Source organism: Arvicanthis niloticus, chromosome 6, assembly GCF_011762505.2.
Source record: "Arvicanthis niloticus isolate mArvNil1 chromosome 6, mArvNil1.pat.X, whole genome shotgun sequence".
NCBI lineage: Eukaryota > Metazoa > Chordata > Mammalia > Rodentia > Muridae > Arvicanthis > Arvicanthis niloticus.
In genome coordinates this window covers 88,551,734-88,566,869 of record NC_047663.1, presented here as the reverse complement: position 1 = coordinate 88,566,869, position 15,136 = coordinate 88,551,734, and the positions used below count along the sequence as shown (strand labels likewise).

Below are 15,136 nucleotides of genomic sequence, written 5' to 3'. Positions count from 1 at the left end.
TACCAGACTGGTATGGTACACAGAATATACTTACTTGAATGTAACCAGATTAGTAAGAGTCCAGGCCAAAATTCAACTCCCTACTTTCTTCCTTCCCTTCCTATGATCACTTTCAGCCTGCTCTTAATCCATATCAGGCTGTGGAAGTTTCTCTTTCTGGCTTAAATTTTCCCTGGTGAAGAAGGGAAAGGAAAATATTTTGGTTCAAAAGGAAAGTCTATGCCAGTGTGTCAGCTGCCAAAACAAATAGGAAGCCTAAAAAGCTCTGGGAGAGCTCATAGTTAATCAAAGCTAACTATGGGAGTTTTAATCCAAGATTTTCCAAAATATAAATATTCGTCTTGGATGAAATACTATTTATGTCCACAAATCACAAAGAGGTGACTGTACAGTTAGCCTTCAGGACTCTGCTTCCAAAAGGCCTCTCACCCCAGCACAGAGTACACTTCTTTCCCTAGAGTCCCTCAACACTGTCAGACTGCATCAGATAGACAGGCTGCTGCTTACCTCCCTGGACAGGACTACAATCTTCCCACAGTACAGGTCCAGCTTGCTATAAATCTACTGCCACCAATAAAGCAAGATGCTACCTTGTTCCTCCTGGCTCTGAGCTGCATTTCTCACACAAACTATGTATCATTTATCTGCATTAGTTTCTTACAAGTACCATGTGGAGTCACTAGCTGCTGTTATCCCATTTTAGGACCATGATGCTGAAAGTCACACTGTAGGTGGTATGAAGTCTAGCCTCCGAAGACTTAGTTTTTAAAAATCTATTTAAATAAGTCATTTTATAACCTAAAATGTTCATTAATAACATCCACAAGGTATACAATTCTTTGTTGGGTCTGCATGACCTGGATGCAGGTAAGTGGATGCAGGGGTTGACATAAAAGAGGTAATTATGTAATAGGAAGAGGAGCAAGGTAAAGACATTTACTAGTGCCTCATATTTCCTCACCACTTCTCTTCGGAGTCTGTACTTTCTCATCATAACACCTTCAACAAAGGTAAAGAGTCTTGCTTAGGTTACTAAATATTTCCTCACAGAATTCTAAACTATAGATGAATCACTTTGCTCAGCTCATAAACCACTTGGTTTCCACATGAACTGATAAATCAGAAGATCTCTTTAGAAAGCCTTTGAGAAAACTGCCTTTTACTCTCTTCACTAACTGCAACATGTATTTATATATTTTGAATCTTATAAAAATCCTTAAAGTGATTTTTTTAAAAAGCTGTTGCCACTTATTTGAATTAAAAAAAAAAAACAAAACTGGTAATTTAGATTCCATTAGTTCAATGGACTTCCTTCTTCTTTGCTATTTAGTCATTCTAACCTTGCTTGGAAGAAAAAAATAGTTCATTGTAATACTTGATTTTACATCTTTACTTACTGGATAAGGAATCTTGACACTCTTCACACACACACACACACACACACACACACACACACACACACACACAATCTCTGTAAGATTGAGATGAGGGACTAAGAAGACAGCTGGGGTAAGAGCGCTTGCTCTGCAGGCATGGGGACCTGAGCTCCAAGTGCCCACATGGAAAGCTAGGCACACTGCTTTTAGGTCTCTTTTCCTTCTGTTGGATTGCCTTGTCCAATTTTGATATGATGTTCTTTTCCTTTATCTTATATCTTATTTGGTCATGTTTGGTGGTTATCTTACAAATCTGTTCTTTTCTAGTGAGAGACAAAAAAAAAAAAAAAAAAAAAAAAAAAAAAAAAAGGAGTAGATTCAGATGAAGGGAAGGAAAGGAGGAACTGGGAGGAAAAACGATATCAGGACATATTATATGAGAAAATAATATATTTTCAATAAAATAAAAAAATCTAGGATCTGTAAATAAAATTAAAAGAAAAAAAAAGCTAGGCACAACTTCATGTGCTTGTAACTTCAGCACTGTGAGGTAGCCAGATCCCAGGAGTTAGCTGGCCAGCCAGCCTGTCCAGAATGGTGAGGCTTCCTGTACACTGAGAGGTCTTATCTCCCCAACATCCTCCTCTGGTCTGTGCATGTGTGCACATGGGCATCTGGGCATCTGCTCCTGCACACTCATACACATGCACACATACAAATAGAAAACTGGTAAGAAATAAAAGAGACATGGTATGTGAAAGTGAGGCCTGACGGCTGCCAGCTAGCAGACACTCAGTATACATCCTGCATGCCTTCTCTCTGTGGTAGACGAGAAGGGAGTGCACAAGACACATTTTGAAATAGGCCACTGGTATATCTGAATAGTCCAGTTGTCCCTTGCTTTACTATGGCCAGTTTCATACAGATTATCATAATAAACCTAAACCTCTGCATCTAAAAATATAACAGGCAATGTTCTTCTATTTAACAAGCTACTCACCACAAGAGGCCATTATTATCAAAAAAGTAAACAAAACTAAAATGCTGTCCCGAGAGACTAAGTTGGGTCATAAAGACACATGAAAAACCCTAAACAACTGTGAGTAGTTCCCCTTCTCCATGTCTACCTGGCCAGCTCAGGGCCCAGTTAGCAGAAGGACTACAAACCAAAATGAACAATTTTTATGCCTAAGCTGAGAGTTATGTTTTGCAACCCTTGACATCTCTTTTTTGTGACCCTTGACAATGATGACAAAAAGCACCCAATGCTCAGCCTCTAACAAGGCTACCCCATATTCATAGTCTCCTAAGCAGAACACACTCCTCAACTCACAAGAACAAAATAGGAAGTTCCCAGACTGTACTCTTCATGAGAAGGCCATAGACAAATATTTCTACTACAACCCAGTAAAAGTGAATATCTGTATATTGAAAGAGAGGTGAATGAATAAGGTTTGAAGCACTCCACAGGCCCCCAAATACCTCAAATCCCCGAATTCCTTTTATAAACAAAACAGAAAAACAATCCCCAAAGCACAGCCCTGTCCTGTTCATTTGAATTATTCTCAGTTATTATACACAGATATATATACCCAGATATTATACATATATATATTCTCAAGATATATATTCAGATATTATATAATTCCACAGAAGCTAGAATTAGAAGGCCAAAATTAAAGAATATTACACTCTACTTAGATTTTATAGATACCAATAGCTGACTTGTTGCTTTAACTGAGCTTATCTTATTTACTCTTTTTGATGTCTCAGAAAGAGATGAGGCCACTGGTGTTTGTGGGAGTAAACACTAGGCTAAGTAAGGAAAACAGGCATGACAGATATGTGAACCACCAGTATCTTTAAAAGACCCTTGGAAGATACTCTTTGTCTATCCTCTAGAGACTTTGTATCTTTGAGAAGAGTGTTCTTTCACAATGAAATCCAACCATGTGTAGGAACTGCTTTAAGATATATGGCAGAAAAGAGTTTGTAGTGTAAGTGAAAGGGTCACCCAGGAGCCGGTGACTGCAGAAGCCATGTGACATGCACATGGGAGTTCAGAACACTATTTTGTGTATTCAGTGTTTAAATTTTTCCATAATAAATGATTAAAAATCACGTGGGGGAGAAAAAGTCTTAACAAAAAGGGGGATAATGTCACCAATTAGACACTATATTTGTGTTCAGAAAAATAAAGAGTATTATGTAGCCCAAGTTCCACTATTATTTATGGCAACAATTTTGTGTTTAAAGTTGTAATTCACTTATAAAAATATTCTTTAAAATTAAGTTTAATTATCATGTACCAGTAATACAATGATTTCCACATTTAAATGACATTTATTTATTTATTTATTTATTTATTTATTTATTTAGTGTGGGGGATACACACACACAAGTACAGGTACATGAGTGCCATGAACCTGTCATAGAGATCAGAAGATAAAATTGAAGGAGTCAGTTTTCTTCTTCTCCCATGAAGGTTCTATGGATCAAACACAGGTCACCAGGTTTGGTGGCTGGTGCATATACACACTGAGCCACCACCTCACCAGCTGTTTTTTTTGACATTTAAAGAAACTGCTATTCACAAAATAGTACATTTTTAAAAGACTTATTCTAAATTTGTGTGTGTGTGTGTGTGCAAGCACATGCATACAGGTGCCCAAAAAGACCAAACAAAAGAGGGCATTGGATCCCTCAGAGCTAGATTTAAAGGCATTTTGTGATACACCCACCATGGGGGCTGGGAATAGAACTCAAGTCTTCTGAAGAGTAGAAAGTATTCTTTATCAATGATCCATCTCTCTCCAGTCATTATTTTTCAAAATTAATGTATATGTGTATGTGTACTATGCACACATGTACAAATGCTATCTAGTAGGGTGCATGTTTGAAAATCAGAGGACAACTTGTAGGAGTTGGCTATTTCCTATTACCTCATGGATTTCTGGAATCTAACTCATATCATCAGTCTTGGCTATAGGTCCTTTCACCTGCTGAGCCAACTCACTGGCCCTGACTAATATTGTTATTGAAAATCTTGTTTTCCTTTAATAACAGAATTTTCTGGAAGACAAATATTATATATAATCTAATTTTATTCTCAAAAGGGCCAAAGGAAAAAAATATAAAAGGAAGAATCAGGAAAGTAGCATGTTTGTCCTGAGTTATATGACTAGTAAGTAGTAAAGCCATACTTACAGTCCAGATATGATTTATTACAATTAAGATTATTTTAGGGGTAGAAATGTTCTTGAGGTCATAGACAACAAAATGACCCCATATGTTTTACTAGCTAGCACCATGAACCTCTTAAGTAGATACATCCTTCTAGTTTTCTGAAAGAACTATTATTAAAATGTTACATGACACTCTAAAGACAAGTATGGCTTTGAAATAACTAGTACCAAAAGATTAACTATACCTTATTTTAGGTGTATAAAAATGACTTGGTATATCAAAAAATACTCAGCAAATTCAAATTTGTCCAGCCTTGGTACAGTACAGTATGGGAAGTACTTACATAGTTTATATAACTTTAAAAAGTTTAATATAAAGTTATATAACATAAGTTATATAACTTTAAAGTTTAATAATTTGGCCCATAAACATGAGACAGGCATTTATCACCATACCGGGTGCCTAAAACTTTCAATAAAGCAATTCTATGCAAAAATCTTTCAAAATACTGAATGATACAAGTTGATTAATACCAGTCAAAGTTTAAATAGCTGATCGAGGTTTTTGGGTTTTTGGTTTGGGTTTTGTTTTTTTGTCATGAAGCAGGACCAGAATTCTGCTATCCAAAGGTTTGCATTGAGTTGGATTATTAAAAGTTTTAGGCACCAGGCATGGTGGTAAATGCTTGTAATCTAAGAAAGTGGGAAGCAGATACCTGAGATCACAGGTTCAAGGCAAGCCTAGGCTACATAGCAAGTCCCAGGTCACCCTGGACTACACAGTGATACTCTGTCTAAAATATGAAAATGAACTTTATTATGTGTTGCTTTAAATACTACAATATATATATATTAAAGGATCCATAAATTAAATTTATATATTAATAAAACAATATACTTAATAGAAAACGTGTAACTTTTCAGAAGTTGGAAATAGTATCATTGATTTAAACTGCATATTGTATGACTTTTTCATATATTTATATATAATATTAAAATATTATATGTTATATTATTTTATTATACTTTAATTTATTTTATACTTTAATTTTTAGCATAAATTTATTGAGAAACTATGTTATGAAATAGGTACAGAACTCTTATAAAAATGATTTGATAATATATTTATAATCTCTCTTTAACCTTTTCGAATGTTTGAGTAACATTTAGCATGCATTTTTTAACATTATAAGGAAATCATAAACTAACCTAATAGTTTAATTCTATTTTAATCCAGGAGCTAACTGATTGAACATTAAGGCAAACTAAAAGATTCAAGTTTAGGCATAACAGAAATGATATGTAAATGTGATCATTACTAAAACAGAAATTTCCAAAATTTCCAAAATTATTTGGAAATTTGTAATATTTGGAAATTTGTAAATAAATTCTTAAATAAGCTACTTTGTATACTTGTAAACATTACTTATTTATACTCTGTGACCAAATGGTATCTCTAAAGGCAAACTTTAAATCAAAGCTCACACACACATTATATATATATATATATATATATATATATATATATATATATATATATATTTCTAAAAGTTGCTTTTCTGAGAAAATGTGTAACTCTGTTAAATGATTTCTCTCTCCCAGGTTGCATGTGTAGCTGGTTGTAAAGGTGTGTTCTGAGAAACAAAGCATGAACAATAAGATACACAATACTGAGAGTGTTCAGAATTTCTCAGAGAAACCCCAGCTACATTTGTAATTATCTTTACAATTTTATCCAACATTTGAAAGACACATTTCCAATTTTAGCATGACCACATATTTAAGGTACCTTACACTAATCCTTCACCATTATTATCTTAATAAGGTATCAGCTTCCAAAATTTAAGGGACTTACTCCAGGCCATTCAGTTTGGGTTCAGAATCAAATTTAAGCATGTCTCAGCCAAATACAGTTTGGCCTCACATTAATAGTGTTTCCCAGTAGTTATTCATATTTCCCATTCAGAAGCTGACTTAAATAATAATATATACAATCTTATCTAACTACCAGTTATTTTCTAAAATTAGAAAATGTACCTCCATCTCTTTCCAGTAATATAAAATATAAAGAAAGCTACACTAAATTAAATTGTAAAGTATGCATCCTGCCCTAAACAGATCAGGCCAAAACTGTCTTTTAATTTCTGCAACACATCTTTGAATAGTTCAAATGAAATAAAATGAATATTTGTTACAAAAAGTTAAAAGAGAATAATAGTCATACTGGGTGTGGGCTTGTGACCTTAAAGCGAAGAATGTTGTTCACACTATCTTATCTGTGATGAGACCAAAAGCCCAGGTATATATAGCACATTGTTGGAAACAACATGACAGCATGAGCTTTCAAGATTATTTTCACTCTACCAAGACAGAAAAGTTGAAAGAAAAATGAATTTAGACTGTAAAATTCAAACATAAGCCTAAGTTAATTTTAAGAGTACTTTTAACTGTTTCTTTCTGAGGAGAACCACTAAGGATTATTCTCACAAGCTTGCCTTGGTGAACTAAGTATGACCTTCCTACTTTTAATTAGCAATGACCATATTCACTAGGCTTGCAATAAGTAAACTTTTCCTGATAGATTTTTGGACAATTCTTGATCATATTTCATGGTTTCCCTGAGAACACACAGGCACACTCAAAATATGGTTTAAAATTCTACCGTGGTGGCTAGAAAGAAGGCTTGGTGGTTAAGAGCTCTTGCAGAGGACCTGGACTCAGTTTCCAGCACCTATATGGCACCTCACAACCATCTGTAACTCCAGTTCTTGGGGATCTAATGCCCTCTTCAGGTTTGCAGGCACTAGGCCTCATGATGTGCATAGACATATATACAGGCAAATCACAAAAAATAAAAATTAATAAATGTCTTCTTTAAAAATGAGGAAAACATGGAAGGGAAAGGGTTAAAAATGGTTAGTTTCAGCTCCATTGGGAAATAATGGACCTAGTTAGAAGCTTCCTACGAAGAAGAAGATGTTGTACCTCATAGGATTTTCCCAGAATGTTTTCCAGGACTTCAATTCTGCCATAGCTAGAACCATCCAGCACATATTTCAAAATTACAAAATTGGTTTCTCTCTAAGTAAAACAAGAGATTTGCTATGCAAAAAACAAACAATAAAACAAAAAACTCTCTTGGAATCACATTAAGAAAAAAATAAAACGGAATGAAGTTGTATGTTATGATGATTTTTAATAATTCACCAAGACTTATTGACCTAAAGCACTGCAGTGACATTTTGTTTCTAAGCATGCAGTGTGAGAAATAATTTTAAGAATACTAAACTAACAACAGCAGATAAGTTATCATAGTGACAAGAATTACCTGTGTAATTTAAACAAGTGATGTGTCTAAGGTAAGAGCAAATGGAGCCCTAAGTAAAGTACTGAACTCTCTACCAGTCAAGATGGAGGACAATCTTTGTGGCCACTTCCCTGGTTTTTAGCTGATGCAGATGGGAACATAAACATAGCTTTAGATAATAATATATAGACTGAGAAATTCTGCTCCACTTTTCTTGTAAGGACAGATCGAGGCATTACTCCAAAAAGGTGCTATATTCAAATAAAATTACTGGCAGGCATCCCAATCTATTATTTGGTTTGGAGATTGAAGCTTCAGGATGTGTTTGGCAGGAGAGATAGGACTTTCTTTTAAACCTAAGGATCAAATCATACATGAATATGGGCCTTGTCTCTTTATTTTAAAGATAGGACAATACAACAAACATCATGGGGTTGAAAGATCCTATTATAGGAAGTGACAGAGCCTATGTGAGGGCGCCTCACCCATTCCTGATTTATAGTAACTACTCAGAATTAAAAGCACAAGGATTTTGGGCCAGCGAGTTTGGATAAATGCCCTTGCTGCAAACCTTGGTGACCTGAGTTCAATCCCTGGGACCTGCATGGTAGAAGAGAAACAACTTCTGCAAGCTGTTCTCTCACCTTCATGCATGTGCTGTGGCATTGGCATGCATACATAAATACAATAAATAAATGTAATAAATAATTAAAATATTATTGTAATACTGTATAACTAAATATATGTAATAAATAAATAAATGTTATAACAATTTTAAGTATTGACCTTAACTTTATGAAGTTTAACATTTAGAGTTGATAAACAAATGTGGTCTATTTTTTATGTTGAAAACTCCATGAGCCACCTTCTGTTGGTTAGTGGAGAGCCTCACTATGTTACTCAGGCTGCCTGTAACTTCTACACTCTCCAACCTGCCTCAGCTTCCAGGGTAGCAGAAACGACATCTGGCTTACACTCAGCTTTTGGTCATAAATACAGTTGACTTTTTCCTTTCATCTTACCTACTCTGGGAGGAGTTCCTCTCACCCCCATCTATATTATGATTTTGTAAAGGGCACCATAGTATAACTAATGGTTAAGAGCCAAATCTTGCATGTAAATAATAATTTTCACCTCACAGGATTAGTGAATAAATTAATATGTATAAAGCACTTAGAATATAAAGGCAGCTTATATATTATTAAATGCATATTAATTTAATGTGTCTGAAAACAGGATTTAAGCCATGCCTTCTCAATTCATACCTTGAAGTTTTAGGCTAAATAAAGTCAGAAGCAACTTTTAATCAATTTTTTTTCTCAAAATATACCTCCTTGGAAGATCAGTTAGGGGGCTTCTGGAATGCCTAATTAGGTTTCATAAATGTGGGCAAAACAGAAAGTTGAAAATGGACAAAAAAGGGGGGGTGGTGGTTGGGGTCAGGCAAAATGGCATGCTGGGTAAAAGCACCACCTGAGTCTGATTCCTGGATCCACTTGGAGATAGGACAAAACTGGACCCTATAAATTTTCTTCTGACCCCCACATGTACAAATGTACACACATACACAAACATAATTTTAATAGCCTGCATATAGTCAGAACATAAACATACCTGTAATAATTAAATGCAAAAAGCATTTTGGTTCATTTCCAATTAAGTAACTGTTGCCCAATATTAGATATATTTCAGGTAATTTCTTTTTAATATACCAATTCCATACTATCCTAATTGTATACGAATATTATAACCTCAAATTAAAACCACTAACAAAAATGATGAAGATGGGAGAAGAAAAAAAATCTACTTTCTAATCTCTCCATATTTGAAAAATAATATATACATATATAAATGTATATATATATATATATATACATATATATATATAGAAAGAGAGAGAGAGAGAGAGAGAGATGAGATATCCCTATGTAGCCTGACTAGCCTAAAACTAGCTATGTAGACGAGGCGGGCCTTGAACTCACTCACAGAGATCCAGCTGCCTCTTAAGTGCTAGGATTAAAGGCATGAACTATCACATCCAGCTTTTCTGTATTTGAACTGGGCTTCCTGACCACCCTTTTTCTATCCTCAGCATAATAGACAAGAAGAGACAAGAGGAAAGTAATTGTTTTTCAGTGCTGGAGATCAAATCCAAAGCCTTCTGCAGGCCAGACAAATGCTCTATTATTACTGAGTGACAACCCCAACCCTCTGAAAAGAGCTAGTTTCTAACAACAGCTTTTAGTATCAATCTTAGTCTGTTAATCACCAATGAAACTGATCAAAAGGATTCCACATGTTACACATACTATCAGCCCCATAGGGGAAAAAAATGACACACATACATAGATATTTCATTTCCTATACTTCTCATTTTCCCAAACAAACATTTACCATAAATCAGGATGCTCAGAATGAGGAAATGACCATAACATCACATAAATTTACTGTTAGCATAAAAAGCAGCAAGTAAGAAAGGAAAGCGTACTCACTTCCCACTCTAATCATAATTCAGTTAAAAGGTATGGCTTTTTAAAATTAGCAATACTTTAAAAGTTCGTAAGTCACCTTTGCATTACGTTGCTATAATATTTATGTTCTAAAGAATATTAATAACAACTTTTTAAAGCCATTGTCAATGTCCTAAACAGCTATTTATCTGTCACTAAATGACAATTGCACTTGGCTTGAGCAAAAAATAGTGTTTTCTAAAAGCAAAATGCCAACAACTTTTTGATAGGCAAAAATAAAAGTCTTTTTAAGAAAATTTAAAACTAAATTTGACCAAATATTTTAAGATTCCTTACACCTGTATCCTTAAGGAATAAAGAGATATTTAACTCCTTGTCTGACACAGGGCTCTCTCCATCAGACTTTCACTTCCCTTAAATAGGAACACTACAACTGTTTTATAATATGCTTTAGTCCCTGCAAAAGTGTATCTAAAAAAAACCTTTTGCTGTAACACTTGTGCATGACACATTCATGTATACCTGGCTTTAAGCCCATGTTGACTTCCCTTATCTATAAGTGGGATAACGATAGAACTTACCTTTCGAAGTTGATATGAGAACAGGCTCAATGGACCTTACTACTTTCTATAAATTTTCTAAGCACATAAAAATGATCACTCTACAGTATATAAATTGAGTGTGGCAAGTAATGTTGAGCTAAGATATGAAATCCCTTTACCTTGTTTCTGCAAGACAAACTGGCTGCTCATTAGTTCAAAAACAAGCAATGTGATTCCTATCAGAAAAAAGATATACTAGTAGCAACAAAGAAGTGATCTTTGCCTGGACCTATTTTTAGGAATAGTTTAATTATCTACACCCCTAGTGTTAACACTGGAAAATAAACAAGTAGGTGAAAAGGCATCATATATCAAAAAACCAAAATAAACAATAACCCCCCAAAACAAAACAGAAATTCTGAAATCAACATCTTCATGGTATTCAAAAAGAAATGGGTATACCCAGCACTGCAAAATAAATAGATAGATAAATAAATACATGTTAAGCATGACAAAGAAACCATCTGTACCATTTCTCCCTAACTAGTAGTCCTCACTGACACAAGGTCAGAGTTTGCAAAGAGGTCTAAGAGGAATTGCTGAATTGATCAGTTCAGACTGCTCAGACTGCAAGGTCCACGTCTAAATATAACCGGGAGGAAATCTGGAACTCTGAGTTGCTTTCAGTGACTCCCTAGCTTACAATGTCAAAAAAGGTCGTTTTCAGTTCCTTCAGATAGGCAGAAAACATTCATTAATTTCCATAATAAAATACATTTCTGCTACACATTATTGTTTCACCATTCTGCTTCAAGCAAGTGAAGAAAATTCTCATTAAGCAAGAAAGGTATTATAATTAATTAGGACATCTCTAACCATCCGGTATCTAACTATAAATGGAAAACTTAAGGCCAAGAAACGGTTAACTATTTTCTTCCAATTATACTTGTTTGCTAAAATAAAGACTGGCAACCGATTCATTTCCTAAGATCTCTAATGTAAGTACAAACAATTCTGATTCTTTCATTCCACCACACTACTTTCTTATTCATCTTAATCTATTAATGGAACAACATCTTACCGGAAAAGGAAAAATGTTGTCAGCCCTGTTCAAGCTATCTTCCATCCAGGATTTTGGAGCAAAGGCCGAGCTAGGGCGAGCATACTTCTGGAGCTGAATATGATTGCTTGCGAAATTTTTCTTCAAAGGTGAGATGGAGTTCAGGGGTGTTATTCCACCGTTCAGCCCTCTGCGGTGATCTCGGCCTTGAGAAGCTCCCCAGCCACCATAGCCGCCACCTCCTGGGCTCCAGGAAGAAGAGGGGGTTGGAGAGGGACTCTGGTAGCTGCTCCATGGAGAAGGTGGTTTGTTAAGATTATTCGCCAAATGAGGCAGCTGGTTAAAAGCAGCATTTCTATGTGTGAAAGGTGGGGGGTGGGGACTGGCAGGAGACCTCCTCTGCTGCTGATGCTGGCTGTGATGGTGCTGGAAATGGGGGTGATGAGGATGGTGCTGGGAGAGAGGCCCAATCTGAGGGGAGAAGCTACCACCGAAGCCAGGGCTGACATGATGGGGAAAATTTTGAAACAAGAGAGCACCATTATTAGCTGAAGCGCCAGGGACCCCTCCCTGATGAAAGAAACTTGCATCTTCATTGATTATCGTGGAGGAAGAAGGTGCTATCGCTGCTGACCAGTTACTGAAACCAGTAAGGGATGATGCACTGGATGTCAAGGGTTGGGTGGAAGTCCCAAGGCCCGTGGCTTCTTGGTAATCAAACCCTGTCAACACTGGTGATTCAATGCGTAGTTTTTCTTTTCCATTGCTGTTTTCTGAAGAATTGTCGCCTGGATTTTCTTCAGCTTTTGCCTTTTCAGTTTCAGGCAATATTCCAGCTTCCTGACCTGGACTCGGGGAGAGTTGTTGCTTTTCTAAAGGGTCTTGTTGTTCCTGCTGTTGACTTTTTGCTTTTTCTGACCCCAAGATCTCATCCTGAATGTTATGGGTAGCTGGAGCAGGAAAGAGCCAAGCTGACCCAGCACTGCTGCCATTGGCAGCTGTGTTATTATTTATAAAAGCAGCAGGGTTGGGGGTGGCATTTTGGTGATGGTGTGGAGGCTGCAGATGTGGATGGAATCGGACCGGAAAAGCAGATTTATTCCCAGTATTGCTTTGCACTAGCACTCCAAACCCGTAATCCCCCATTTATTATTTTTAGGATCAGAATCTCACAATAAAAAAAGACAACCTAATGTCTCAACGTCTTTCCTCCCCTGTATCTCAAATTTGTTTGCTTGAAGTATCTTATTTATAGCTAACTCAAAGATCACAGCTTATCACCCTACGTATCTCTGATTTGGAATTCTGGTCTCTCTGAATGGAAAAAAACCTAAAAAAAAAAAAAAACCTCTTAAAATATTGATATGAATCCAATTGGGTTTATTTCTAGGAGGGAATAAAAAGGAAAAAGGTAAAAATCAAGTCTTTGGTTAGTAAAATAGGCGCTTTCTTTTTCCAAAGGAAAATGTACATGAATGACAAAAACACAGCTTCTCAAGCATCTATGGATATAGAAGAATAAGCATTGTGCGGAGTAAAAATATATATATATAAAATTTAACAATCACATATGGTCTTCCTCAGCAGTTTAGATTCACATAAAAATTAGAATAGGATTAAGGGGAGAATACGTTCTTTTCTTGGCAGCTTGGTTAAAAAAATCAGGAATAATTTAAGAACATTATATATTATATATTTATATATAGATAGATTATATTAGGTTATCTGGGGCGGGAGGTGAATTTCTGGTTGCCAAAGAGGAAATCAGCCTTGACTAAAGGAAAGATGATTGCAGGGAGATTTCTGCTGTTCCTGGTCCTGTTTCTGTTCTTTTGTAGGGTGCAGTGTGGGCCTCTGGGGCTGTTCCTGGGGCTCCGGGTGCAGATCTTGCTGCGTTTGCTGTTCTTGGGCTCCCCTCGGCCTCCTTTCCCCCATGAAAGGGGTTGGAACACCCGTTTCTCCCTCTGGGGGGTGTCGCGATCAGGAGGGATTAGCGAGACTGGACAAGGGCGAGCTGGCGGCCCGGGGGTGCGGGGAGCAAGGGGGCGACCTGGAAGGTCCTGCGGTTTCTGCCTCTTCCCCTCTCTGCGGCTCCGGGATTTTTCTCCCTCATGGGACCCAGGGGCGGTTTGTTCAGTTCTCTCAGTTCGATTCTCCGCCGGGGGGAGGGGGAAGGGGGATGGACAAAAAGGAAAACCCCACTACCGTAGTTACTCTAAAGGAGAAAAGCCTCCCCCCTGGGCTCGCGCTCTCTTTTCCCCTAGACTGATTGGAAACTATAATTTAGAAGGCTTTTGTTTCTCCTCACGGTTGCTGGGCCGCCGCCGCGCCGCTTTTCCCCGGTCCCGCAGTCCCAGCTGTCGTCGTTGCGGACTCCGCCTGGCTCTTCTTTTTCTTCCTTCTTCCTCCTCGTCTTCCTCTGCTGTCGACGCTGCCTCCACCACCTCTGCCGCCGCCGCCACTGCCTCCGGTGCCCAGGTCCCGCAGCCGCAGCTGAGTCCTTCTCCTCAGGACCGAGCCGAGTGAAATGACAACCAGCTGGAAAGACCGAGAGACACTTCCGGTTCGATGAGGGAGGGGTGGGGTGCTGCGGAGGCCACGCCTAGCAGCCGGAAGACCAATCCGACACTACAATTCCGACTAGGCCACGCCCTCAAGCCTCAGAGCCCCTCCCAGGAAGGTCTCCGGTCAACTCAGAGCCGCCTCTTCCGCCTGCGCCTCGCCCAGAGGGGCCGGCGTCGGCGTTGGGTCTGTGCACCCACTTTAAGCGGTGCATCGCCATCTTTTTTGTGGGCAAAGATTCCTTCGCGATTTTAGCCTTCCCAAAGCAGGCTTCTTAGAAAGCCGGTAGAGAGACGTTCGGAAGAGAATGGGCATCTTGCACACTGAAACACTGAGCTAAAGTGTTGGGGGTCGAAGTGGCAACCCATGAAACCGAGAATAACTGAGAGGCTTGCCCTGAGTAAAGGTGGGTGCCCCGGGCATCACGTGCTCTGGCAGGAGCTCCGCCCCCGAGGGATAGAGGGGGAGGTGGGTTTTCCCGGCATCTGTGCTGTCCCTAGAACTGCATAGTCCTTATCCAGAACGCACATCTCCAGAGGGATTCCCTTCGGTCTCCGTTCCTCCACCCGCCCTGCCTACTCTCCCATCCTCCCTCTGAGATGCAGATGCTATAGGCGTCCATGGCTGAGCCAC

At 37.9% G+C, this 15,136-nt stretch overlaps 1 protein-coding gene across 4 annotated transcripts in view; it reads right to left on the bottom strand.

The window, feature by feature from the left end:
- Cpeb4 (cytoplasmic polyadenylation element binding protein 4) overlaps window positions 1–14,491 on the bottom strand; it is a 63,593-nt gene extending 49,102 nt beyond the window's left edge. For all 4 annotated transcript variants that reach the window (XM_034504898.2, XM_034504899.2, XM_034504900.2 and 1 more), the window contains exon 1: window positions 11,963–14,491. In XM_034504898.2, coding sequence (XP_034360789.1) covers window positions 11,963–13,087 — 1,125 coding nt within the window. In that variant the 5' untranslated portion in view covers window positions 13,088–14,491. The remainder of the gene's footprint in view (window positions 1–11,962) is intronic.
- Window positions 14,492–15,136: the final 645 nt, after the last annotated feature.